The 26,626-nt window shown below is 43.0% G+C and overlaps 1 protein-coding gene across 1 annotated transcript in view; it reads right to left on the bottom strand.

The window, feature by feature from the left end:
* Positions 1–6,263: 6,263 nt before the first annotated feature.
* Positions 6,264–26,626, bottom strand: part of ROR1 (receptor tyrosine kinase like orphan receptor 1) — a 384,982-nt gene continuing 364,619 nt past the window's right edge. Inside the window, exons 8-9 of the mRNA XM_037043417.1 lie at positions 25,325–25,536; positions 6,264–10,307 (exon numbers count right to left, since the gene is read on the bottom strand). Coding sequence (XP_036899312.1) covers positions 8,880–10,307; positions 25,325–25,536 — 1,640 coding nt within the window. The 3' untranslated portion in view covers positions 6,264–8,879. The remainder of the gene's footprint in view (positions 10,308–25,324; positions 25,537–26,626) is intronic.

The raw sequence follows: 26,626 nt of genomic DNA on the forward strand, positions 1-26,626 counted from the left end.
TCTCTCTAAAGTTAGGCCTAGGGAATTGCAAAGAGAAATGTTGCATTGTCTTTTTATGGTAGGCAGAATTCTGAGATGAACTTGAAGATCTCCAGGCCCTGAATTATCTTCGGAACTTGCATATGGCTCAGTTAACTTTAAGAGAGATCTTAAAGAAATAGACCTAATCAGGTGAGCCTTAAGGCATACTGGGCTCTTCCTAAAGTCAGTAATTAAAAGTTTGAAAAGAATTCCATGTGAGGAAGATTCTCTGTTGCTACTTTGAAAGTGAAAGGGGCCATGTGGCAGTTTCATGGAGGCGAGAGTGGCTGCTGGCTGACAGCAAGAGAATGGAGCCTCAGCCCTGTAAACAAGTGACTGAATTCTGCCACAACCACAAGAACTTGGAAAACGACCTGAACCACAGATCGGAACACAACCTAGCCTCCGTCTATGGAGACCCTGAGCAGAAATTTCAGTTACACTGTGCCCATATTGTTTTAAGATAGTAAGTTTGCAGTAGTCTGTTACACAGCAATAGCTAACTAATACAACTTCTTACCTAGTGTGTTCAGCTACTGACCAAGACAGATTATGTGACAAGAAGACCATCACTCACAAATTTAGCATGAAAAGCACTTGAAACCAATTAGTAGACATTAACATATTGCTTTAGATGGGGTTAGGGGATAAGATAGGTACGGTGTCCTGAAAAACGGAGACTGAACTAGGACTCAGGTACAGATTTTCATCATACTCTTTCTCACAAGTGAGCAAGGCAACTGAAGGAGGAATTAGCTCTGGTGAAGTCACTGAGGCCATCTCCAGCTTTGACACCAAGCACCCTCTCCACCTCTTTTTAAAAAACAATTCTTTCCCTCAGGACTTGAGCAGATGTTTTCACTTTACTTAAACTATAAGACTGTTTTCCTCATCCACCAGGAATATGTACCAGTACAAAGTGTTAACCTCGTTTGGATTTGAACCCCCCTCCTCAAGAGCAAAGGGAGGCTGAGAACCGCCAAATGTCAGCTCAGCTGTGAGACATGTTTTAAATCATATTTTGACATATGTTACGCTGTTAACTAGAAAACGAAGTGCAGCACACATGCTTCTAGTAACTCTGGTTTCCAATCATGATCCCTCCTTTGTCTTGAAGACCTTTTGATGTGCATTCCCATACGGAGTTTCTCTGCTTTTAATAATCTGATATTCCTTTCTCAATATAAATGTCATGAAAAATATTGAATGCTAATCTTCAAAGATCAAACAGGGAGAAAGAGGTGGGCAGCCTACTTCAGTGACTTAAATTTCTGAAATTTCTCATTTTTAAATTTTGTTTTTCTTTTATGAAAATCTAGGCTCCAAGAAATGCTTGGTTCCTGTTAGCAAAGTTGAAATGTAGGCTCCCCCCAATTGAAGACTTGTGTTAATTGCAAGGTAATTCAGTTGCTCCCTGTAAGAAACCTGAGATGCAGGGGCCAGTCAGCGATCACTACTTATGTTTATATTTGTGTCTACCTGACAGAGAGGAACTCAGAACCAATGCATGCTTGGCATTAGCTAGGGTGACCAAGAGTCCACGTTTGCCGGGAAACTGGGGGCTTTGAGTACTAAAATTGGGATAGTCCCTGGAAAACTGGCATAGTTACTTTAGTGTGGGCATCAAGGGCATTTTCAGGGTGGGAACTGTGTAGGCAACTTGTTGGTAAAAGCTCGTTGTTGTTGTTGGACCTTAGTGCTTAAAGGAACATATTTTGTTTTCTATTGCAGGCTGATGCCCAAACCCTATAATCAAAGTTTTAAAAAGTAATGCTCAGAATTCCTTTAGGAGAGGATCTTAAGGAGGGTTTAGGACAAAGGAATGCAATGCCTGCCTGGGCACTTTACGTGTTTTAAGAGAATCAGGTCTCCTTTTATTTCATTCCTCACAGAGGAACGCCAATCACTGCAGAGACACTGCACTTACAGTAATAATATCTAAGCACAGTTGTGATGGTTAAAGGTGTGAGGGGTGTGGGAGGGGGAAGGTGTGATTATTTTCTGCTTCCTTCACATGTATTGGTTTAGTTACCCTTTCATACTCAGTTGCCCTAAGGATAACTCCAGAATTTCAGCACTAGAGTTTTGAGGTGGCAGCTGGTTCTGAGCAGGTGTGAGGGATGACCTAGGGTTTAGGGAAGGCTTAGGGCAGCAATTTTCAATAGGTGTACTGCAAGAATCTTTAGAACACGCCATACCTGACTATTCACAGGGGCGCCGACCTCTTTTCTCTTGGATTGGTAAATGAAAAATGACAACAGCCCACAAATAGCCAGCTGGTGTGAATGAGAAATTATACCTATTTTTTTTTTGTTAGATTGGCAAAAAAAGTATTCCTTGTTGCGCTGCAAAATTTCAGTAATTATTATAGTTCATGGGTGCCACCAGATAAAAAAGGTTGAAAATTGTTGGCTCAGGGATGTATCTCGAAGCCGTTCTTACTCAGTGTATGTTTATTAGGGGTAGTTTGAAGGGCGGTGATGGGCATTATGGAGGGACTAAGCCCTCCCCCACCTCGTGGGCATTAGCACTGGGTGTTCTACATTTATGAGTATACACATAAAAAATAGAATATTTTGTGCTGTACATTTTATACCACAATAAAAAATAATGTATTCCTGTATAAAAAATTGTGTAAAACACATTGAATAGTAGCAATGTTATCACTTTCTGAGTGCTTGCTATTTGCCAAATATTTCCCATATATTTATATACATTCTCTTTAACTGTGAAAGACAAGTATTATAGAAAAAAATTATAAAGTTGCAGACTGTTTTTTGGAGAACTTTTGTCAGGCACTGTTCTCTGCAGCTTACATGAATCAGCCCATTTATGTTACTTCATTTCTGAAGCAGAGACTTCTTTCAGATGATAAAACAGCAGTTCAGCAACTTGTCTAAATTTACATGGTTACCAGGGGGTGGAAGGGAGATTTAAGCTCAGGCAGCCTGACATCAGAACCTTTACTCTCAACCTCTGTGCTACATCCATATTGTTTTATGGATAAAGAAGTAGAGATTGCCTTACTTCCTCAGGGTCAGCTGGCTCCTGTGCTGGAGCTGTTGAAAAGTGCATGCGTGTTGCTATTTCCTTCATCCGGGTCCCGTGAAGGAGGGAAGCCTAGACAGAGTGTTGTAGGCTAAAGAATCTATGGGATTTTAAGGCATCTTCTCTGGTGCTTTCTGGGATGGTCCTGAGAAGTTATGATCATTAGAAATCTTCCCAAATGATTGTGACGATCACCGGGTTTCACAAGTACCGCTCTAGTGCAGGGGTGGCTGAGAAATGGAATCTCTGGTGCTATTTCTGGCTGATTAGGAAGTTATTCAGGGCGGTATGTTGACAATTTTAAGGCTAAAATGGAACTCAGCTGGGAAAAGCATCCATTAGTGGGGTCTGCCATGAACGCAAGAGGGGCTGGTGCGTGCGTGGGTTTGCTATACTAAGTCCGCCCACTCGGGGCTTCTTCCAGACTGGGGACTGTGTTATGCCTCTTGCCCTTTTTCAATGCCATGAAAACAGCTTACCTTCAGAGACCTGGGTGCGGGCACAGAAGCAAACCCACCTCTGCTGACGTGAACTAGAAAAAGAAATGTTTGCTCTTATAAGGTTGAGATTTGGGAATTACTACTGCAGCCAACTAACCAATACAATGAATACACGGTATTTCCAGAGTGAACTCTGGGAGTACAATTAAGTCCTAAACTGTCATTTTGCCTAAATATCATTCTTAGTCTTTTCAGGTTGACTCTCAGTAAATACCTAGATTATGCCACTGGGGCATCTCGGCTCATTTCCAGTGATTTTTATGTATATAGACTCAAAAGAGAGCTTTTAGGGGATTATACGATCAGGGGCCAAAGGATGACTGGAGTATCAGTCCAAGGCCCGAGAACTGCAGTGGCTAAGGGGCAGCTGCTGTGGGACGCAGCATGATCTCCATCTATTTCTCGAGCAAGTTGCAAGTGCCTCTGTCTGTGTAGAGACTGAGCATTAATCTGTGGCTTTGTGCAGCTGGTCTGTGAGTGTCTTTCAAATGACAGCCAAGGACACAGGTCCACGAAGATAAACATTTTGACCCATGTTTCCGCAAACTGAATACTCCTTGAATTATCTTTATTTCAGCACAAATTATACCTTTTAAAAGTATAAATAATACCCCACCTAATTTTAAAGCAGGGTTTTTCTCCTAATGTATAGAAATACTTACTAACCCGGTCACTTTGCTAAGGAAAATCATTGTGTTGGGACCAGTCAGCAAATGTTATAGTACTTGTTTGCAAAGAAGCAATTCATAGGTGTTTAGGATTCAACTAGTCCTAAATATCTCAGCAGACCTTCTCCCTGCAGGTCTCCACGTTTTTAAGTCTTCTCAGCCTAGTTTCCCGGAGGATTACATTGACCCTGAGCACTCTGATGGTTTGTCAGTCTCTCGTTCTGAAAAGTGCCCTAATGCTCTTGGTAGTTATGGTAACCAACCTCAGGTGTGGTTATATTTTGGCTACAAAATTGAGCAGAGCAGCACTCAGGGACAGCCAGTGGGCCAGCAGGCCTGCCGCTTGCAAAGGAACCCGTGGAACAAATCACAGGTGACCGCATCCAGCCAACTGGGTCAGGTTGTCACAGGAAGCTCAGGGGAGTAGGAGCCTCTGCAGCTGCTTCTGCTGGATTCTCACCCTGGCGGGGTCTTCCCTCCTCCCAAGAAAGACCAATCTATCCTTGACCTTTAATTTTGTCAAGCTGCAACAAAAAGGAGAGTTCTCTTACTTGTGTTAGTTATCAGAGCAAAAAAAAAAAAAAAGGGTACACTAAGAGACCAGCACTTTCAGCTTGTCCCTATGACGGAAAGAGATTTTGGTCACTGTCCAAACCTGTGGGGCCTGAGTGAACTAGAGGAGGGATATCTTCTGGACGAAAGTTAGGTGCTGTTAGTTTTCTCCCCAAGTGAACAACTGCCAAAAATATAACCAACTGTAAAATGGTTAACACAGACTTTTTAGTGCTGAATTGTGCTTGATTTCCTTTGACTAAAGTAGCTAAAACATTATAAATGCTTATATGAATACATTCCTAAGGATATCATAGCCATCTCCCCACCCTTCACCCTTTTAATGATGGTTGTTCTGTGATTCTCAAACTGTGTAAACGCAGAGGGCTTACTAAAGCACAGCACTCTGGGTCCCAGCCAGTTTCTGATTCAGCACTTCCAAGTGGAGCCCGAAAATCTGCATTTCCAACAAGTTCCAAGGCCTGCCAGTCTGAGGACCACACTTTGAGAACCACTGGGATAGTTCATTGTCTTCGAAGGCGTGTTGATAATAGGGTTCATCTTCAATCAGTATTTCGGGATTTGTAGTAGGCCTTGTCTGAGCTGGAGCTGCAAGTTTGCAGACATCGGTGCTTGGGGAGGTTAGGGTAAAGCCCAAATCAGAGGGCTGAAGGGAATGGGGATGGTGGGTGGGAAGAGCCTAGAGAGGCATAAGGAGCAAATAGAGTGGAAGGAAGACTATGGGACTCAAATGAGAGGGAGAAACCCAACCTGACGTGGATTTCACCGCTGTGTGATGTGATTGCTTTCCTCAGTTTGATCCTGAGGTGGTGACAGAGCAGATGGATGAGGCCCTGAAGGTTTTCTTGTAGTCCCTCCTGCATTAAAGAGAAGAAATGCCAAATTCTTCCAACTTTCATAATGATGCTCATTTTCTTTTGACAGTGTGTATTAGTCACCAGATGGGGAACTCCTTCTTTTGGGCAAATAAGGTCAGAAAAGTAAGCTGTGACAATTAAATGGCCACATTTCTTTTATTTTATCAATATGGTTGGAATCTAAGTTGAACAGAAGGTGTACGCAGCTTTTTTTTTTTCAGAATTCTAAGACATGACTTCCGATGTCAAATTTCACATTGGAAACATCGAAGCAGAAAAGGATGCAACCTTTAAACCCAATTTTTACATTCGATTTGATTGTAATTATTTCATGTATCATTTTGATTTAAAAAATTAAAATCTTGCCAGATGTAGGTGGATAATATATGTTCATGAAATCATTGGGGTTCTCCCTGCAAATTATGGTCACTAGCAAAAGAATGCCAAGGTCTGTTTTTAAAAGCCTAGTTAAAAAATTATTTCAATGAAATAGCAATAAATAGGAATTATGATTCCTCTATGAAATGTCAGTCATCAGGAGAAATAGTATTAAAATGCCTAAATACCTTCATGATAGTGATATTCAGGAAATAGTATTTTATGGTAAACATTTTTAATAAACAGCAGCATAAAATAATCAGTGTTTAATATCATCTCTGGTGTGTGAAATACAAATGCGTATATCCTCCATATAAAATAGCCTTTTTGTCATTACAATTCCATGCTTGTCTATTTTAAATGCCCATAATAACAAATCAAACATTAGGTAATACAGTGATTAAATGCATGCAGTGAAAATAAGAAAAGATATGGGAGGGTGAGATATCTGAATATTGCCATTATATATTTAAAGAAAATCTATATTGAGTTAAAAACAAAGAAACAAGGAAACAGGCCAGACATAAAAATGCAAAGATATATTTTCACTTCTGTGATACAAACCATAAACAATAGTTTTGTGCAAAAAAAGAAAAGATTTGAAAATAAAGTCATCTTACAAAAAAACATTGTCAACAAAGCAAAAGATATTTTTCAGTTTGTGGAAAAAATACTATTTTAATACAAAAGGGACTGTGTTATGTAGTATCACAGTGCTATTATAAAATACATTATTACAAGTGGTTTTGAAATTTAGTTTGCTCACCTTAATGACTTCAGTAATTAGAAAATGCTTAAAATAAATGTTATAGTTCTTTATAAAAAACTAACTTGAATTTATTTTTTTAACCATAGCAATGTTTTTCCAGAGTAGATATTTTACTGGCTCATGGAATGCTAATTTCCCTTTAAGGGACTCCTAGAAAAATTCAGATTCACTGAAATTGTGATTACTTGAAATAAATATTCTTGGAAAATAACTGATTGTCGTATGATATACAAAATTGTGGTTTGAATCTTCATCATTAAACAGTTGCATAGCAACAAAAGGATACAAATATTCTCCTCTACCTAAAGTTAAGTAATGTAACTTCTGAATCAGCTTATTTATGCCAGAAAAATATGTCTTAATTTATCGCTGAATGAATTTGGATATAGCCAATTCTTTAAGTTCACAGTACCTATGTGTCCATGCTTGTTGTTCGAAGATTCAGCGTTTGGGAAAATTGCAGCACATTTTGGTAAATGTATTTTTGTGATTTCTCACCCTAATTTTATTTTTTTAAAAAGTAAAACATCAACGTGCTTCTAGTTTTCTTACATTCTCCTCATCAAATATCATTTCCAGGAATTACTTTATATCCGGTAAGTCTCTTTATAAATCTCTTTAGCTATAAAATTTAAAAAAAGAGAGAGATTTGGAGACATTGTTCTTAGAATAAAGGAGCTATTTTTTAATAAGAGAAAAATCAACCATAACATTCCTTTCTATATAAAACTTGCAACCCATCCATAAGAACTAAACTGGCAGAAGATGGCTAGCAGGTAAATGGCATGAGATGCCCATTGGTTACCTTCCTCTAACTAAGGCAAAAACAATCATTTGCTTCTATTCATCAGCTAAAAAAATTCAGTTCATGGCAAGTTTTGAAGTGAGAACTCAGTACTTGTTTCTTAAAAATACTGTAATATTTTACAAAATAGAATTCATAGTCTTTGGATTCCAACTAACCCTATGAATAAGTTGTCATAACTCTCGGTACTGAAACAAAATCTGTGAACATTTCCAGATCAGGAAAAAGAAAGTGAGAGCAACTTTAAATTAACTCTATATTGGAGTCAGAGTTTCCTACTTCCCCAGAGTCCACCGAACAACTCGGAGGCAGGACGTCACAAGCACTGACATGCTGGGCTGCAGCCCCGCCTCTATTCTTCAGTGTTATCAGTCCAGGGAAGCTCCCGCAAGGCTGTCCCCATGGGGACCCTTGTTCCTCTCCCACGGATGCTGATCTAGGCCGAGGGGCCATGTTCCTGACTGTGCTTCCTTTGGTGCCTCGTTTCTATGACAACAAAATAAACTATCACTACCAACCAGTAATCAATTCCAATATCCACGTCTAGCCTTCTTACTGTCTGAAGCCCTGTATTTCTTTCAAGGGCTTGTGTAAACACACTGTGGAAAAAGAAAATGTAGAAAAGGCCTTCATGATCAGCAGAGGAGATTCACAAAGAGCCACACTCTGCACCTTCCCAAAGAAGCCCCACTGTGTACAAGGCTTCAGGGGAACTTAACTCTTGTCTTATGGCTCATTTCCATGTGGGATTTCAAATTTGGCCTAAGGTTTCCTCCTTGATTCTGAACATCATTTCCACGCAAAGATGCATAGACTCTAAATTGAATCAACATAATTCCTGAACATATGTCCTGAAGAAAAGACAGCAGGTAGACAAATGCTATGGTATATACATTTTGGGGAGAGACCAGTCATGGTGACTCAAAGTGAACTACACAAAGCACCATGTGACTTTCCTTTTTGGTCTGATGCATAACCACAAGGATCTTCTCCTCTTCGCTGGTTTGTGGGTTTCAGTACTTGAAACCAGCGGTGCCAGCCCCAGGGCTGTGGCTACACCCTGTGAGGCCTTAGTCCCACAGCGTCCCCTTCTGGCTAGTGTCTACCCTGCTTGGTAAGACACAGTTAAACTTCACAGAAGATACCTGTTGCAGTATCTGCTAAATGAGAACCGTACTTTCATAAAAACATTTGAATATAAATCTTTTCTACGGCTTTCTAGTTTTTTTCCGTGTACCGCATTTACAAAAGTTGTGCATTTTATAATTCTGCAGAAATCATAGATTCGGTGTGTCCATGAATATTGGAGTCTCCTAGCAAAGATGGTTGCTTTGAGTCTATTTTGTAGGGTTTTTGAGATTTGTTGCCAAAAACGGTGATACCCATTCCACCGGGATGGTTTGGAATTGACATGTGCGGTAGTAAAGGAATATTTGCTTCCTGATTGGATCCTGATGAGGGCAAGCTGGTCACATGGCCAGTGCTCGTGGACCCACTGGCACTGCTCGGGGACCGGCTCTTGGGAGGCGGGCAGTGCTGAATCACTCTGGGAGGACCTGGTGGCTGATAGTGGGCAGCTGGAAACGCTGCATAGCCAGGAGGTATTGGGTAGCCATTGATGGGGATGAATCTCTGGTTCTGAGGTATGGGCGGGCCAATGAAACCAGCAATCTGGCCCTGTGGTGTAATACCCTGGCTCGGGAACATATAATTGGGATATCTGGGGTTACTGAGATTGCTCACGGGGCTGGCACTGAGGGAGGTTGTCTGCGTGGTGGCGTTTCCCCCCGAAGGCGTAGTGGAGCTGGTGTGACTCGAGAGTCCCTCCCAGGACCGAAGCCGGACGTGAATATCTTTAAATCTCGGTCTCCTAGAGGGGATCTCATTCCAGCATTCTGTCATGAGGCTGTACATCCTGGGCGGGCAGTCTTCGGAGCACGGTAACAGCTGTCGCTTTCTCACCATTTCGATCACTTCCTGGTTACTGAATCCATAGTATGGCTGGAGTCCAAAACTGAAAATCTCCCACAAGACAACCCCAAAAGCCCAGATATCTGAATCGGAGGAGAATTTGCCATACATGATGGCTTCGGGGGGCATCCAGCGAATGGGCAGCAAAGACTTGCTCTGCACCCTGTAGTAATCGGCAGAGTATATTTCTCTGGAGAGCCCGAGGTCTGAAATCTTTACATGAAGTTGCTCTCCGATCAAAATGTTGCGAGCGGCGAGGTCCTTGTGGACAAAGAAATGGCTGGACAGGTATTCCATGCCGGCTGCGATCTGAACTGCAATGTGCAGAAAATCTCCGTGATCCAGGCTGGATTTCACTGTCCCATCTTCATCACTGCTACAGCCAACATCTGAATGTGGGGATCGCATGATGAGGAACTCGTGGAGGTCTCCCTGATTCATATACTCAAAAAGCATACACACAGGTTGCTCCTGAGTGACGGCACCGAGAAGGCAGACGATGTTGGGGTGGTGGAGTTCGGCCATCAGAGAGGCCTCCTGTTGAAATTCTGTCCACTGTTGGGGGTTGTTGCAGTCTTTTAAGGTCTTTATAGCAACCAACTGAGCATGGTCCATGCCTGGGAGATAGAGATGGCCTTTATAGATCTTTCCAAAGGCACATTCACCCAATTCTTCCATAAATCGTACAGCAGAAAGTGGCAGCTCCTTAGCCTTGCTCTGTAGAGAAGAAAGGAACATGGGGTTTAAAACGTCTCTCAAGACACTTACTTGGCCATCTGGAAGGAGGAGGTGGAAAATACAAAGTTTCTATACATTAGATTAAAATATTGTAGGTCCATCTGGTTTAAACAGTTGGCTGCAACTTAGGGGAGGTGCCATGGGCAACTTTCTGTCCACAACCCCCCATCCCCGATCCCCACCCTTGCTCCAACATGGTTTCCTGCTGTTGCCTAGAGTCTTGCTACTCCAAGTGTGGTCCTGGGACCAGCAACATCAGCATCACTGGCAGCTCACTATGAATGAGGACACGTGGGCCCCCTCAGACCTAATAGAGCAGAGTGTGCATTTAATAAACCCCAGGCGAGTTCGGTGCACATCAGTGTGAAAAGCACTGCTGCAGATGGTACCACCTTAGTTCTCAGGCTGGCACTTCGCGTGTTTGCGACTTGGTCCTCACCTGCCTGTCCTTGCTACTCCTCTGCGTGACGGGGTCACTACAGGTCAGTGGGTCCCTTCACTGCCCACCCCCAACCACCGTGCACAGGCTCGCCTATTTTTAGGATATTTATTGTACAAAAAGCCAGAGGAACCAAAATGAAAAACTGTCCTCCTGAGGTACACAGTAGAGGGGGGGCGGTTTGGAATGTGCTCCTCCCTACTCATCAATCCTTGTGTCCTCAGAAGCTCTACCTGACCTCTGTGGTCTTTGCCTCCTCTGGAGTCCTTGTGACTTAATAGTCTGAAGGCCACCACATGCAAGAGGCAGGGTGGCAGCTGGTGACACACATGACCTCCAAGCCAGGCAGTCAGATTTTGAATCCTGCATTCTCCGCTCACCAGCTGTGTGACCTTGGGTACAGTATTTAACCACCTCAGGCCTCAGTTCCTTTGTCTCTAAAATGGGATGCTAATACTTGATATGATTGTACTTAGCTTGTAGGATTCTTGTGACCTTCTAATATGTTAGCATTTGTAAAGTACTCAGCATGATGACTGGCACATGGTAAATGCTATTTAACTTTTCCTGTTATTACCTTGCTGTTGCTATCTTTTTATGAACATATTTTGTCTTAATCAGATTTCAACTTCTTGTATTTCCCTTCATACCAACTGATATTCCTACAGCTTTGCACGTGGGGTGGTTACTGATGGACCTTAAAAAACACAGGGGAAAGCATGTTCCTCATGAAAAAATAAGTATTAATTTGTGAATTTGATCTTGGCAATAAATGTCTGTAGTGTTATGCATTTTCCTAGTTTTTAAAATTGATCTCGAATCTACCCCAACATTTAGTCTAATTTGTTAGGGAAAAAGTCATAAAAGCAATGCCTTTGTACATAAGCTGATTTTTAGGATACTCCCTGAACTTTAAATCCTTATTAGTAGGGTAAGAATCCCGCTCCGAGACTCTCCACTGAAGCCGGCAGTGCTGCAAATCCGTACGGAATGCAGAGCTCTCCACGCGGAGTTTAAAACAACAGTTTAGAAAATTAAGGAAAGAAAAACTTCTCTAATCCAAACTGAACTAATTTAGAATTCATGATGATCAGCTCTGTTCCAGGCTGATATTTTCCAGGGCAAAAATGCCCACTAACCTAATTGTAAGTGTAAATAAACTTGCAGCAAACTACCCAGTTAAAAGGACAAAATGGAATTGAGGATTTTGAAACATTCTTCTCTGCAAGGGACATTATTATAAATAGGTCTTATGTATTCATTCAAGCAGAGATTATGGAGTTTGTATTTGAAAATGTCTTATAGGAAAGTCACTTCTACTGAAAGTAATGCTAACACATTACCTGAAACATTCAGTAAATTAAAGCTGATTGATCTATTTGATTCATTATAGTTTTACTTAATACTATAGTATAGTGTAGTAATGGCAAGAGATCAGAGATAACTTAAACATTTACCTAGAGGAGGCATCAGATTAATTATGGTGGAACTAGTGAATACAATAGTACGTATGTATAAGAACAAGTGAGTACTCTTTCTGTGTACTGGTATGGAAAGAGCTCCAAAATCCTATTGCTAAGTTAAAAAAAAATCAGTTAATGTTGTTCTGCCTTTGTGTGAAAGAGCAGAAGGAAAAGAATATATTCATATTTCTTTGCATATGCAAAAAAGAAACTCTGAAAGCATGCTCAGGAAACCACAGTGGTTATTGGGAGAGGACAGAGGTGACAAGTAGGAGGGGTGGACAGCAGTGGAAGATATTTCACCTCATGCTTTTTTATGCTTTCAAAATTTTGAACCAGGCAAATACATTACCAATTCAAAAAAGTGAATAATTAAAAACTATATGACCAAACTTTCCATCTGATTGAATCAGGCAATTTCCTCGGCAATCACAGGTCCACCCACTATTTTTCCTTTTACTTCTGGAGGCTGGATTCTTGTGGGTGCCGTGGAGTTCCTTTGGGGGAACAGCATGCAGGTAACTGGAAAAGTCACCCCCTCAACCATCCCTACTTTTTTCTTTTGCAGCGCTCAGGTAATTTTGCTTTTGTGGCAAGAACAAGCCAAGGTGAATTCTTCCTGCACAACATTCAGATTAGAATTTCCATCAGAACTTTTCCTAATGATGTAAAGGGTCCTAATTTATGTGAAGGTCCCTTGAAAGGCATTACTTTTTGCTCTAAACAGGGTCCCCTGGCTTTTAGGGAAAGGGCAAAGGACTGAATAACACACTTCTTTTGAGGGAAAATGGGAATTAGGAACTAAACCCAAGGACTACTAGACTGATAAAATGAGGAATTATCACTCCCCTTCTCCTGCCCCTGCTGAAACTAAACCACTGGCAGCATGGTGTAATTCAAGCCAAGTGACTTTGCACTCGTACAAATCTGAATTTGCATCTTGGAACTGTTGTTTTCTATTAATAGTTAATACTTATACAGCATATACTATGTGTGAAACACTGTTCTAAGCACTGAACTAATATTAACTCATTTAATACAGCAATCCTGTGGGATAGGTCCTACCTATGAGCTGGCTGATCTTGGGAGAATTTCTGAACTTTTCTGAACCTCTATTTCCATAGCTCTGAAATAATATTTAGCTTCCATAGTTACAGTAGGGATTAGAGGCAACAACGTATGAAAGCAATTTCTACCTATTAGATATTCTTTAAATAGATCTTATTTTCCTTATTAGGAAAGTAACCTAGAAAGTGGAGTAAATGCAAATGGTTTAGATACATTCATAGGCTAAGAAGTTCTGGCCGTCCTCTATAATTCCCTGTTTTTTTCAAAAATGTGCTAAGCTTCCCCTGGTTCATCTTTCTCTGGTCTCCTATAGTTGTTGGCTTTTAAAACCAATTCTTGAAAATACAACAGAGACTTGACTTTGGAGACTGAGGGTGGGTGTCGCGGATGGGGGTAGAGGGACAGAGCCCACGTGGAGGAGTGGATGGTGGCAGATGAGAAGAGGACGCAAGCAGGCCAAGCTTCTGGGGACCAGGAGAGGGCTGGGCAGGACCCACGGCACCAGCCTCACGCGATGCCCCATGGCCTTCACGCCTACGAAGCCTGGCTGCATTCTCTTGCACCGAGGCAAGCAAATTAGTTCTGTTGTATTTGCCTTTGGAAGAGGAACTTTTACTCTCGCCATTCTACAGATGGAGGAAGAGGTTTGAAAAAGCATCAAGCATTTGCCCTGATCGGTGTGGCTCAGTTGGTTGGAGCATTTTCCTATAGACCAAAATGTTGCAGGTTCCATCCCCAGTTGGGGCGTGTATGGGAAGCAACTAATTGATATTTTTCTCTTACATTAATGCTTCTCTTTCTCTCTCTCAAAAGAAAATTCGATAAATCTATTTTAAAAATCAAAGAGGAAAAATATCAAGAATTTTCAGGAGAGCCCAAAAAGCTGCCCTTGGATGGGTGAGGCCCACTGCCCTGCAGTAGGCTGCTCTGTCTGAGAGAAGCCCACCGGCCGGTCACCCCAGTTTGACCCGCAGTGTCTCTGAAGGCTTGGCCTGGGGCCCGACCCCATGCAGGGCTGGGAGGTCGGCCTTCGGCATGTGGTCACTTAGTGGAATTATAATTGTTCTTCCTCCCTGTTCAGACACATAAAAGAGGAGTGCATTTCGACCCAAAGTGTGTCTTGTCACATCTCACCAACACTACCTGGTGGGCCATCTCGCAGGGAGTCTCAAGTCTTCTCCAGCCTATACAAAAAGGAGGAGGAGTTCGCCAGACCTAGTCACAGCCAAATTTGGGGATGTGCTTCAGAAAGAAGCCCGAGAAGCAACTAAAATCTCTCCTTCGAACACCTGTGCAGCAGCCGGCCCAGAAATACCCAGAGAAAACTGCCCCGAGCTTGGTTTCAGGGGAACAATTTACACAGTGATTTGCATTTTTAAAATGCTCAAGTTACTTGGTACAAATGAGTCTTAACTACAGACTCATTTTCAAATTTTACATAAATCCTGAACTAGTTAAAAAATCATAAAAACCCTTAAAGAAGCAGCCAGTAGACTGTACGGTAACGGCAGGAAATTAGCTGTATTGTTGAGGAACAGATGGTTTACATTATACAAACCCTTTAGGCTAAACTTGTTTAGGTCTGGCATATTGTAAATTATATTTTCGTAATGAAAGTGAAATGACCTCTGCTTGACCTCAAGCGGGGTTTGTCTGTTTGAACCAATGTAGTGGAAAACTATGAAAGAAAATGAAGTCATAAAGTTTTGGCAGTTCAATTTTGGCCCATTTCAAGTTAAGGGGTTATAAATCTGTTTAGTTTCTGTTTGACAAGTATTTGTCATACAGGGATGTACGAAATGTAAAGAAGTGTAAAATACACATGAGGCACGGTGCCAAAGTAAACCCAGTACAAAGGGAAACTGGAATGAATAGGGTCCTGGGCTGCTATCTCTTTATCACTCCCTCCATTAGCTGAATGAAGAGATGGGCTCGGTTTATTATATGCTGTAAGGCAATTAAGTACCTTAAAACTGAAACAGGCTTTCAGTTTAAATGTTAACATTTTTACTTCTCAAAGTAAACACACATCTGCCCCAGTGCCGTTTTAAAAATTATATAATTTGGGGGGTGTGTGGGGGGGGAGAAAAATCAAAGTTGGTGTAGAAGTTGATGTATTATCACTCTACAATCTGACTGCACCTCTTCCCTTAGAAATTTCTGAAGAGCAGCTGTAGGGGAGACGTCTTAGACGTGAGTCACTTAGCTGTGAGTCAGACGAGACTATTGCAGGTCTGTCCACGCTGCTGACAGAGAGGCCAGGCTGATGGTGGTGGCTTCTTCCACCCGTGTGACGAATACCAAGTGGGGACATGTGAAGCTTTCAGATACATTAACTTGAGCTACATTAGATACTTGAGATACATACTTCAGATACATTAACACAAAATCCTAATTATGTAGGTGGCAGACGGATAAGGAGGACAGACGCAGTGACTGTATCTCTTTCCACCTTTGGAAGTTACACCTTAGGCGCTCATACACTCGACATGACTCCTCCGGGGGGCACGACTTACTGCTAACCTTCCATTTCCTGCTGACTGCACACAAGCGATTGCCATAGGACACGCGGTAAGGGTTGCATGATGGCCACCGACATTTGTGTGCAGCGTGGGTCCCTCTGGACTTTGGGCCTCTAACCTGAACAGGGTATGAATGTTCTATGTTGGAGTCCAACTTGAAGTTGACACACAGATAAAAAGCAGAGCTGCATTCCTCTGGACAGGATGGGGGTTCCGATGGCAGGTGGTAAAAAAGAATTGAAGTTCATATTCACGCAATCGGCCCACCCCTCCCCATGGAGTTCCTACAGCTCCTGTACCGGTTCCTTTCCTAATGCCCGGATGCAAGACTGCTGCCCTTTCACAAAACTCTCTCGATACGCATTTGCCAATGCTGGCTGGACACAAATGTCTCTCGAAGAGCAGTTTCCATACAGTGGCATCTGTCCTCACTCCCATAAGGAATAATGAAGCAGATTCTGGCCCGACGGAAATTAGAGGGGTGGTCTAGATGACAGGAGGACATCACCAGGTCCTTTGTTTCTCTGGAAGCACAGTTTTCTTTGAGATGGGTATTGCTTGAGGGCTGATGTGCTCTCTGAATCTCAAGTACTGACCGACACACCCTACATCAGAGCAGGTATTGAACCCCCCCTGGAGGGCTTGCTAAAGCACACAGTGTGGAGCCCTGTACTCCCAGAGTTTCTTTCTTTCTTTTTTTCTAAGATTTTTAATTTACTTTTATTTTTAGAGAGAGGGGAGGGGAGGGAGAAAGAGATGTAGAGAAAGATCAACATGTGGTTGCCTCTTGCGTGCCCCCTACTGAGAACCTGGCCCACAACCCAGGCACGTGCCCTAAGAATCCAACCAGCGACCCTTTGGTTCACAGGCCAGCACTCCATCCACTGAGGCACACCAGCCCGGGCCAGAGTTTCTGATTCTGTAGGGCAGAGAGTCTGAATTTCTGACAAGTTCCCAGGGATGAGGATGATCCTGGAATGGAGGCTTCACTTTGAGAACCACTGGAACACAAGAACATGCCTTCTGGATCAGATAATTACTGAGTGATCTGGGCCCCTCCTCCTTGGATGATGTATGACCACAGTGTGTCTGAAGAACCTGGTGGAGCGACTCTGACTTACACAACACTGAGAAGTTAATACTCTGCTTCAGAAGATGCTTTGGAAATGCCAGCTAGAGAAAAATGTAAGATTCACTGACTGGTATTTATTGGGTAAATATTCTGCATGGCTACTGTCTTAGCAAGATTCATTGAAATAGAAGTCACTCTTGAGCTTGGGCCATATCATCAGTTTATTCTATGTTCCTGTGCAGCCAATTGCGCGGGATATATTTTAACAGCTGGTTTCATCAGTCAACTGATGCTGCAAATACTATGTACCAAAGAGTATCCATACAGAGTAGTACATAAGCTGTGCAAGAACCATGGAAAAAGAAGACAGAGCTCCTGTGCTAGATGCTTGTCATCTGAGCTCAATAATAGACAGCATGTATTATTGAATACCTGCCATGTGCCTGACACTGAGCTCGTAATGCAGGCTATGATTTTGGGGAGTGTTTATGTGTTATGCTATAAATACTTCCTGCCTACGAACTCATTTCATCCTCACAACAACCCTATAAAATTGGTCGCTATGACTTGCTCCCCCATTTGACAGAGGGAGAGCCTGAGGATGAGAACAGGTGAGTGATCCCACAGTTAGTAGCTTGTAAATTCAGATTCCAGAGTCTCTTCTGAATGACTACTCTCCAGTCCCTTGTCCGCTCTCTAGGTGCTCGCGGCATTAATTTACCTAACCCGAACCACAATCCTGTGAGATTCCTGCAATGACTTCTTCACTGTATGATCAAGAAATGAAGGCCTTCATGGTTACGTAGCTTGTCACAATAAGCACCACTGTGACGTGCGGATGCCGGTTCAAAGCCAGCTGTGTCTGACTCCAAAGTTGGAGCCATTTTCTGGGAAGAAGTGGCAGCTTTCATTCAGTCTTCAACGGGGTCCACATTTTCACAGCACGAAGCCCACTGGTGCACAAGTGGGATGTCTATGTGAATTGCTCTCTGGTCCCTGAGGCTCCAGACCCTCCTCTGCTCGACCCTCCGCTGTCTCTGTCCGTGACTGGGATAAGTGAGCAAGACTTTTCAGCAGCAGCCTTTGCCTGAATGGGACACAAGAGCTCCAGAGAACATACGAAATCGAGATTTTTTAGTGTCTGGACTTGGCTGTTGACAGGAATCTGTCGGACTCCAAAACTATTATCCCTTCTTGTGCATTTTACTCGCTCTTAGATAAACAGTGTTAGAATTGTGAAAACAATGGACTCCACTCATAAACGGAAATGATTACATTTCAAAAGCTTAAAGGCCACAGCCATTTTATTTTGGGAGGTTATGGACATTTTCAAAGACTGTAGCCGAACTAAGTGCCTTTTGGCTTAGGCAATCAAATTCTAGAGGGAGTTTCAACCAATTGTTCGCCACATTGGCTCAGAGTTTGGCGGCACTTCTCTGGAAGTGATTTAACATCAGAAACAGCTCTTTTCTCTGTAACATAACTTTCTAATAGTTAGTTTGAATGTTTGGTGGTGGCCAGGTTTGATTCTGTGGTGGAGTTACTTTGTAATGTCAATGGGAGAGGTTCTATTCTGCTTGGAAATAGGCAGAACACATGCCAGTAATTTTAACGTCAGCCCGAGCCACCATGCACTCATTACATGGGCCTGTGTGTTTCAGTCTGCCTGGGAATTAAAGCAACAGAGTAAAATGGGGAAGAGGCATTCGAGTTCTGGACCTGGGCAGAGCTGGGTTCAAGTTTCGGCTCTATCACTTACTAGCTCTGTGACTTTGGGCAAACTTTTCATCTCAAGCCTTAGTTTTCTCACTCCCAATATCAGGCTCAAATTATGCTTCATAGGGTTATTATTGGAGATTCTCTTGAGATAATGCATATGAGGTACTTCAGTTTATTCCTAAGACTCATTTATAATATATCCATTCACAATACTCACTTGTCCTAGAAGTGACGTTTCTACAGACAGGTTTAAGCTGAGGCTCTGTACTGGACAGCCTCCCAGCCCTTGTCACCAGGCCATCTCCTCCCCGTGGGTTTGGACCAGGGGGAAGAGTGTGTGGGGCAGTAGGTTTACGCTAACTGGATGGGCACGAGAAGTACCCTGAGTGACTCCCTTCCCCCTGTCCTCACTTCAGGTTAACAGTGTGGGCTGCCGGCTCCCACAGCTTCCCCTCAATCCACATGATCCTGTGCACAGCATTAGGTAGTTTATTTAAAAGTTTGCAGTTGTTCATATCATCACCATAATAAAAATAATAGTAACTTCTAGCGGCTATGTACTTGTGAGGTGCCAGACACACTGTGTGGAAGTGTCAAAAATGCCTCTTTAGCAAGAGATTGGTGGTTGCCAGAGGCGGGGGTGTAGACAGTGGGTACAATGGGTGAAGGGAGTTCAAGGGCACAAACTTCCAATTACAAAACAAGTAAGTCTAGGGGGTGTAATGTGCAGCATGGAGACTATCATGAATAATACTGTGTATTTCAAAGGGGCTCTGGGGGTAAACCTTGAGAGTCTCATCACAAGAAAAAAATTTGTAACCACGTATGGTGACAAATGTTAACTACACCTGTGGTGGCCATATCACAATACAAACCAATACTGAATCATGATACTGTACACCTGACTGTTGTACACTGTTATACACTATTGTGCACTATTATAATGTTGTATGTCAATTATATTTCAATAAGAAAATAAAAAAATATCTCTGTGAAGTCCTATTTTTATTCTTGTTTTATTGGTGAGAAAAAAATGTTCAGAGAATTTGCCTAAGATCTCACGGCCAGTAAACAATGCAGCCAATAATTGTAATCATAGCTCTCTGCCTCCACATCCTTGCTCTTCGGAGGATATCACACTCCTTCCCAGGAAGAGACTAAGAACACAATGCGGCTGGGAAGGTAAGTTAGGTCCAGGGAGTACAGACTCTTGGATGCTGGGAGAAAGAATGCTACACCTCGAGATTAGTCCTTCCGGAATCATTGCATTGAGGGGGAGCTATGGTGATGCCAGGGATGAAATGAGCATGACATAGAGACAAAGAAAAAGAGGACTGGCGAGTACCAGCAGATGTGAACGGAAGTGAACGGAGGAGCCAGGGAAGGAGACGGGGAGAAAGGAGGAAAGCCAAGAGAGAAAGTAGTTCAAGATGGTGGCTAAGAATATCAGATGCTCCAGGGAAATGAAAGAGGATGAAGCCTTGGAAAGGTCGCTGGATGAAGTGACAGCGTTGGAGACCCCAGGGAGGTCCATGTCAAGAGAAGGACAGGCCCAGGGGCCTGCGGCGAAAGGGGCTTCAAGGGAGTAAGTGGAAGAGTTATTGAGGATGTTCTAGTGCCAAGTGTGGTGACACTGGGCAAGGACAGAGGACACTTCTTCTTTGCTTTTAGAGAAGAAGAAAGAGAGAGAAACACGATGTGAGAAAGAACTGCCTCCACATGTGCCCTGACAGTGGCTCAAACTGCAACCTGGGTAGGTGTCCTAGACCTGGAATTGAACCTGCCACCTTTTGGTTATGGGACGACGCTCCGACCAACCAAGTCACACTGGCCACAGCCACAGCAGGCTTTTTGGATGGAAAATACTGCTAGCAAAATGGACAGGCCCAGAGAATATAATCAAGTGTCAGTATATTCAGCAATTACTTTGGCTGGAAGAGGAAGGGAGAGATGAATTGCTTGGAAGTGAAGAGACAGAGAAGCTGACTAGAGGGGAGGTTAAGTTGAAAAATAAAGTCTAGCAACCAGCTTCAGAAAGCTAGGCAAATCCTGCTTTCCCGCAAATGTTCCTTCCATCAGCCAGGAGCTGCAGGAATCGGGCCCACAGGCCTATTTGAATGTTGGCTGTAGCCCTCCCCCAACCCTACCCCGGCCCCACTCTTTCTTGCCCCTCATTCTCAAACTCCTGTACCCCTTAACCTCTGTGTGCCTAAGTCCTGCGTGGGTGAGTCACAGAGGGAAGCCAGAATGGGGCCTGCCCTATGTTTGAGGGGGAGGCTCTGCCTGCTTTCTAACTCTCGGGGGAGCATGTTCCACAGCTTTCCCCCCTTACCAAAGCACCTTTGCTGGCTGCTCTGTTTTTCAGACGTGTGACAGTTGATAGAATTCAGGGAGAGAAAAGAATTAGGGAGAAGGGAAATTAGGTTTACATGCTTCTCAGAAATGGTTCGTTTTCCATAATTCTTTTAAAAAGCACCTAGATTGTAAAATCCATAATGCTTACTTAGCTCACACATCACTAGAGTACCCGCCAGAGGGTTTTAAAGATGGAAAAGATAGGAGATTATCTCCTCCTACTGAATGGCTTAAAAATCTCTTGCTGAACAAAATGAAAGGAAAATAAATAGCACTTCCCATGAACACAGCCCACTCCTTTCTCTGAACACTGAGACCGCTGAGCCTCATCGGAGAGGCTTCTCAAGGCCACAGGGCAGTTAGAGGCAGAGCCAGGGGGAGCCTCTTCATGTCCCAACTCTCAAAGGCTCAGAGTAAAGACGCCTCTCTGGTTGGTCCACTGGCTTCCTCTCCCCAAAGGTCAGAAGGAAACCCATCAAAAGTTTTAACCATCCATCTCTCTGGGGACTCAAGCCAGGTCCCGTCAGCCAGACTGTCTGCAGCGATCTGTGCAGGGTGTGGATTTCCAGTCTCCCAGAGGAGCCTCTTCTTAACCCAAACACCATGGATGGATTCTAGCAGCTCAGCAAGTGGAAGGAGACGGAAACAGATAGTTTAAAAAGGGGTGTCTAACCCACAGCCCATGGGCCACGTGCTGCCCAGGATGAATGCGGCCCAACACAAAATCATAACTTTACTTAAAACATGAGATTTTTTTTGTTTTTGTTAGTGTTTGTATATTTAACATGGAGTCCAAAACAGCTCTTTGTCTTCCAGTATGGCCCAGGGATGCCAAATGGTTGGACGCCCTTGGAAAACCTGAAGGGCACTTTCAATTGGATAAATAAGAATATCAGAGTGTCTAACTTTTGAAATGGCCAAGGAGAAATAAGAGTAGAGCCAGCTTCCATCCTTCATTCTTTTTGAAGGAATGGAAGTATCCCAGCCTCCAAGTATCCTTTTGATTTTTCTCTGGTAGGGTGTTTGTTTTCAGGACTTTTTTTCCTCTTTCATTCTGATGTGTGTCCCTTCCTTTTAGGTTTTATAGGTACATGTAATATTTATGCGTCAGTGACCTTTCAAAGCAGTTTCAGAGACTGGCTGTTTATAGTGAGGAATGTTCTTTAAGGTCTACAAAGTCCTTTGTGCTTTTTCCAGGAAAGGCACTCAATAAGAACCAAAACAAACAACTGAATAACTCAAATCTGATTGCAGCCAAATCTCTTAGGAGAGTAAGAAAAAAAAAGTTCACATTTGTTTTTGCCGTTTCCTTTCCTTTCCCCCCCTCAACCCAGTCAAATCTGCTTGAGCCATTCCTAGTTCCAGTCTGGTTCAGAATTGCCTGTGAGATGTTTAAGGCTAAGTTGCAGGCCTTGTGTTGGAATCATTTCGACACTGGGAGATTTTGCAAGGTACACTTCTGAAATGATCTGGAAATGATGAAAACAATGCTCACTCCACCAAGTCTTCGGGAAAATTGGTCCTATTGTATAACGAGGCCTGTCCGGAAAAAGTCCAGCCTTGTTCATATAATGAGAATGGTTTGTGCGACATCAATGTAACCTGGCAGCCAAGGAGAGTGGACTGGCACGCACATGTGTGAGCACTGATGACTTCACTGTACTAGTCAGTAGAGTCTGTGGAGTGAGCGTGCAGACCGTGTGGCTGTCGCATTCAAAATAACTGAGTACAGGAACAATTCTGCATCCAATTTTGTTGAACATTCCTTGGCGGAAACTACTTTGGTGATTCAGAAGGCCTCAGCTGTGGGCAACTGGTGATTGGCAGCTTCATCACGACAACATGCCTACTCCTACATCATGTCTCATGCAGGGTGTTTTGGTGAAACATCAAATCACCCAGGTGACTCAGCCCCCTACAGCCCAGATTTAGCACCCTGTGACTTGTGGTTTTTCCTAAAACTAAAATCACCTTTGAAAGGGAACACATTTCAGACCATCAATGAGATTTGGGAAAATATGACCAGGCAGCTGATGGCAACTGGGAGAACTGTGTGAGGTCCCAAGGTGTCTACTTTGAAGGGGACTGAGGTGTCACTGTCCTATGGACAATGTTTCTGGTATCTTGTATCTTCTTCAGTAAATGTGTCTTCATATTACTGGCTGGATACCTTCTGGATAGACCTCGTATTTTACCTTTGTCTCCATGACCATGGATGGATGGTGGAGGACTATGTTTTCTCTGGGCAAATCACTCTTCTCCGTGGCGGGAACAAGACTCTATCACTGAGGCTGTTACACAGCCCTCTGAAGGGCTTGTCACGAGCCAGGGTGATGCCCGTGGTCATGGCTCAGCCAAAACCGACCAAACAGAATCACAGTTCGCTGTTTGCTGGACCTCCCACTCCCCCTTCCCAGCATCGCTTGTTCTGTGGAAAAGTCACCCTGGGCTCAGCCAAGCACAAAGGCTCTATCTAGAGTTGAAAAGTCCTATATTCAGGTGTGGTCTTTTTAACTTACCAGCTCTTTCACCTTGGACAAGTTAGTTAATCCGTTTCAGTTGTAGTTACTGCTGCTTGTACAAGAGGGATGATATTACCTATCTTCTATAACAGGTGTGAGGAAGTGAGTGTAAGAGCGCCTCGTTTAGGCTGACCTACACAATTGATAATTTTCCCAAATGGAAATGACCCTTCCCCTGGTTCCTGCCACAGCAAGGAAGAGCCCCCATGTGCAGCACAGGGACTCCTGTGGCCACACTGGGCCTCTGTCCCACTCAGAGTTCCAGTGTTTCTAAGGCTTTTTAACATTTAATAACAGGGAAAGATTCTCACAGAACATGGACTAATCGGAACTAAAAGTTTAAAGTCATGGTGTACGTAATAGGTCAACTAGGTATTGCTCATGAATGTTACTATTAACCCCTTTGTTCTTCTACCTTTGTGAGGAGTAAGTGTGAGGCTGTGTAACACGGATGAGGCCCGTGAGTCAGCCAGCAAGCAGGTGGGATGAGCACAGAGATGAACCTCCTCCACCACCCATCCCCAAAGCCACTAGTGAACTCTGGTTTTCAGGGTGTGTGGGGTTTTCGTACAGTAAAAATCCACACTTAAGAGAACACTAGTTTTCTTGGGATAGAATACTTAAAATGAATTTTTAGCATTTAAGAAACTGCTAAACCTTACCAATGCATATGACTTTTAAAAAGAACAGTATTTTAAGACTTTTTTAATGAAAAAAAATCCATTTGTGAAGCAAATTTAAATGAAATGAGGGCTATGTGTCGGTCACTACTGTGCTACTCTTCTTACTGGGTAAAAGGATTAGTTCATCTGCGTGTGCATTTTTTTCCTAAAACTTCGTTATAAGTGAGGCATCTTCTCTTTATAGGAATCAAAAAAATAATATGACCACCAACGTACAGAGAAGATAAATATTTGTCAAATGAATGAATGAATGAATGAATTGTCTTTTGGAGACAGGCTTTTGAATGCAAATCTTATTTAAACACAATTATTTAAGAAAATTATTGAAATAAAATTATTTAAATAAAATCTCTTTGCCAAGAGGCCTGGGATTTGAGGTGCTGGCTTTCTGCAGAGAAAGCCTCTGTTGAATTTTAGCTCCAAGATGTGGGCTGTGTGCTCCATTTAAGGTGAGGAGGGCCAATGACCCTGGATCCCCTGCCAGGACCTAGCAGTGTGAATGTTGAAAGATGCGCAAGAAAAACAAAAAGGGAGCGGGCTGTGTTAGCACAGGGAGGAGCAGGCTGAGGTGGGCTATCAGAGAAGGACATTCATAGATTTTGAGAAAGACATTCTCTCAAAATGCACTTAAACCAAAGAGAAAGGGTTTAAGTTAGGCATTAAAAGGATATGGTTTTGGCATGGTGGTGAAAGACACATGGAAGTTGCCGTCTCTAGGTGTGCAGTACCGAGGTGATAAGCACACTCACATGGCTGTGCGTGAACAAGGCTGATGGTGAAGGGAATGTTGGGTCTCTCTCCTTCTACATCTCTTCCAGTTTGACTGGAAGAGTATGGAGCTTCCTTCTTGGACATTTGGAAAAGTGGCTCACATTCTGGGTCCCGAGGGGCTGGCAGCGATGACCCCCTAGCGATTCCTGCCAGGCCAAACTGTGGTGAGGCAGTGACGTGGCTGACACAGAGGTGGACCGGCTGAAGACAGTGCTCAGGCCGCCTTGGGACAAAGTCAGAGATGCACGCTCACCTGTCACTGACCTCTGGTGCCTGTAACACAAATTCTGTGTCATCTGATTTCTAAACTGGGGAGGGTTACGAGTTTGCTTTCACCTAAAGCCGACAGAATGCATGCCGCTGCGCACTGCCCATTCATTACCTTGGGTTTATATGCATTCAGCATCGACATCTCCACGTTTTGACCTCTGACGTGTTTCGGTTGCCTCTGGACAGGAGGCGACGATGACTTCTGGTTATTGCGGCAGACACAGATGAAGAAGAAGAGTAAGGCGATGGCCAGAGGAATGGCCACACTTGGCACCAGTATGTACAGGATTTCCATTTTATTCTTTTCCTTGGAGTCCTTCGAATCTGGGTGCAGAAATAAAAAAAAAAGTTACACAAGTTCAAATAACACATATATTACATTGCAGAGTTTAAAAGGACCCCCTATTCTTTATACACAAAAGTCCACTGTGAAAAAAAAAGAACTGTTGCTTATTACAATTTGTTTCTATCCAATCTTCAACATAATTTATTGAAGTTTAAAAGTTTAAAGTTCAAATGTTTAAAAATTGCAGAGGGAAATTACAAAGTGTCCGCACGCGTGTGGGCCCCCCCCTGCTGCTGCCTCTCTTCAGCCGCAGACCTGCGTTTCTCTAACACCTTCAAAGTTAAACGCCGAGTGAATGGCCTGTATATATCTGAGAGCATTAATGTGGACCACAGGGCTCTTCTTCCTTTGGCTGCCAGCCCAGACCAACCACCGCAACAAGATGTTCCAGAAATCGTGCCATTATCTGGGCTTGTTTGGACATACAGGGCTACTGCTGCGTCTTCCAGATTCAACATCACTGAAGAATCCTGGCCCCTGTGACCACACACCCACTGCCCTGAGACCAGGGGGACCGGAAGTCAGGGCCAGCTCAGCCTTTGACCTTGAGCTGTGTGACCTTGAACAAATCATTTACCTCTCTGGGCCTCTCTTTCCCTCATCCACAAAAGTATCTATTTTGGGTAGTATCTATAATTCCCTCCAGCACAGCACCACTGTATAACTTGATACTTTTTTTTTGCAAACCAAGAATTCTTAAATGGTTTCATATGAACTCAATAATTACGAGTGCTAACACTTTATAGTATATTTTTGAAATCTTATACATCCATTGTACCTATCATTGCTTGGAAAAGAATATAATACACATAGATGGACCTTAGGCATAGACTTCTTTTTATTGGTTTAAGTCTGGCCTTTAAAACTAAGTACTTTAGGCATATGGTATCATTAATAAATTATTTGACTGGTAAAACAAATAAGAATTATGGGACGGTATTTAGAGGGGCTGCATAATACACACCCTGATCACTGATAACCTCATCAGCTATCCTGCTTTAAGAAAATCCAGTGTGAAAATTCAGATGGGACACAAAATTCAGAGGTGACTATTTACTTAATGGAATA

Source organism: Sturnira hondurensis, unplaced genomic scaffold, assembly GCF_014824575.4.
Source record: "Sturnira hondurensis isolate 20B ecotype Veracruz unplaced genomic scaffold, ASM1482457v3 Scaffold0000648, whole genome shotgun sequence".
NCBI lineage: Eukaryota > Metazoa > Chordata > Mammalia > Chiroptera > Phyllostomidae > Sturnira > Sturnira hondurensis.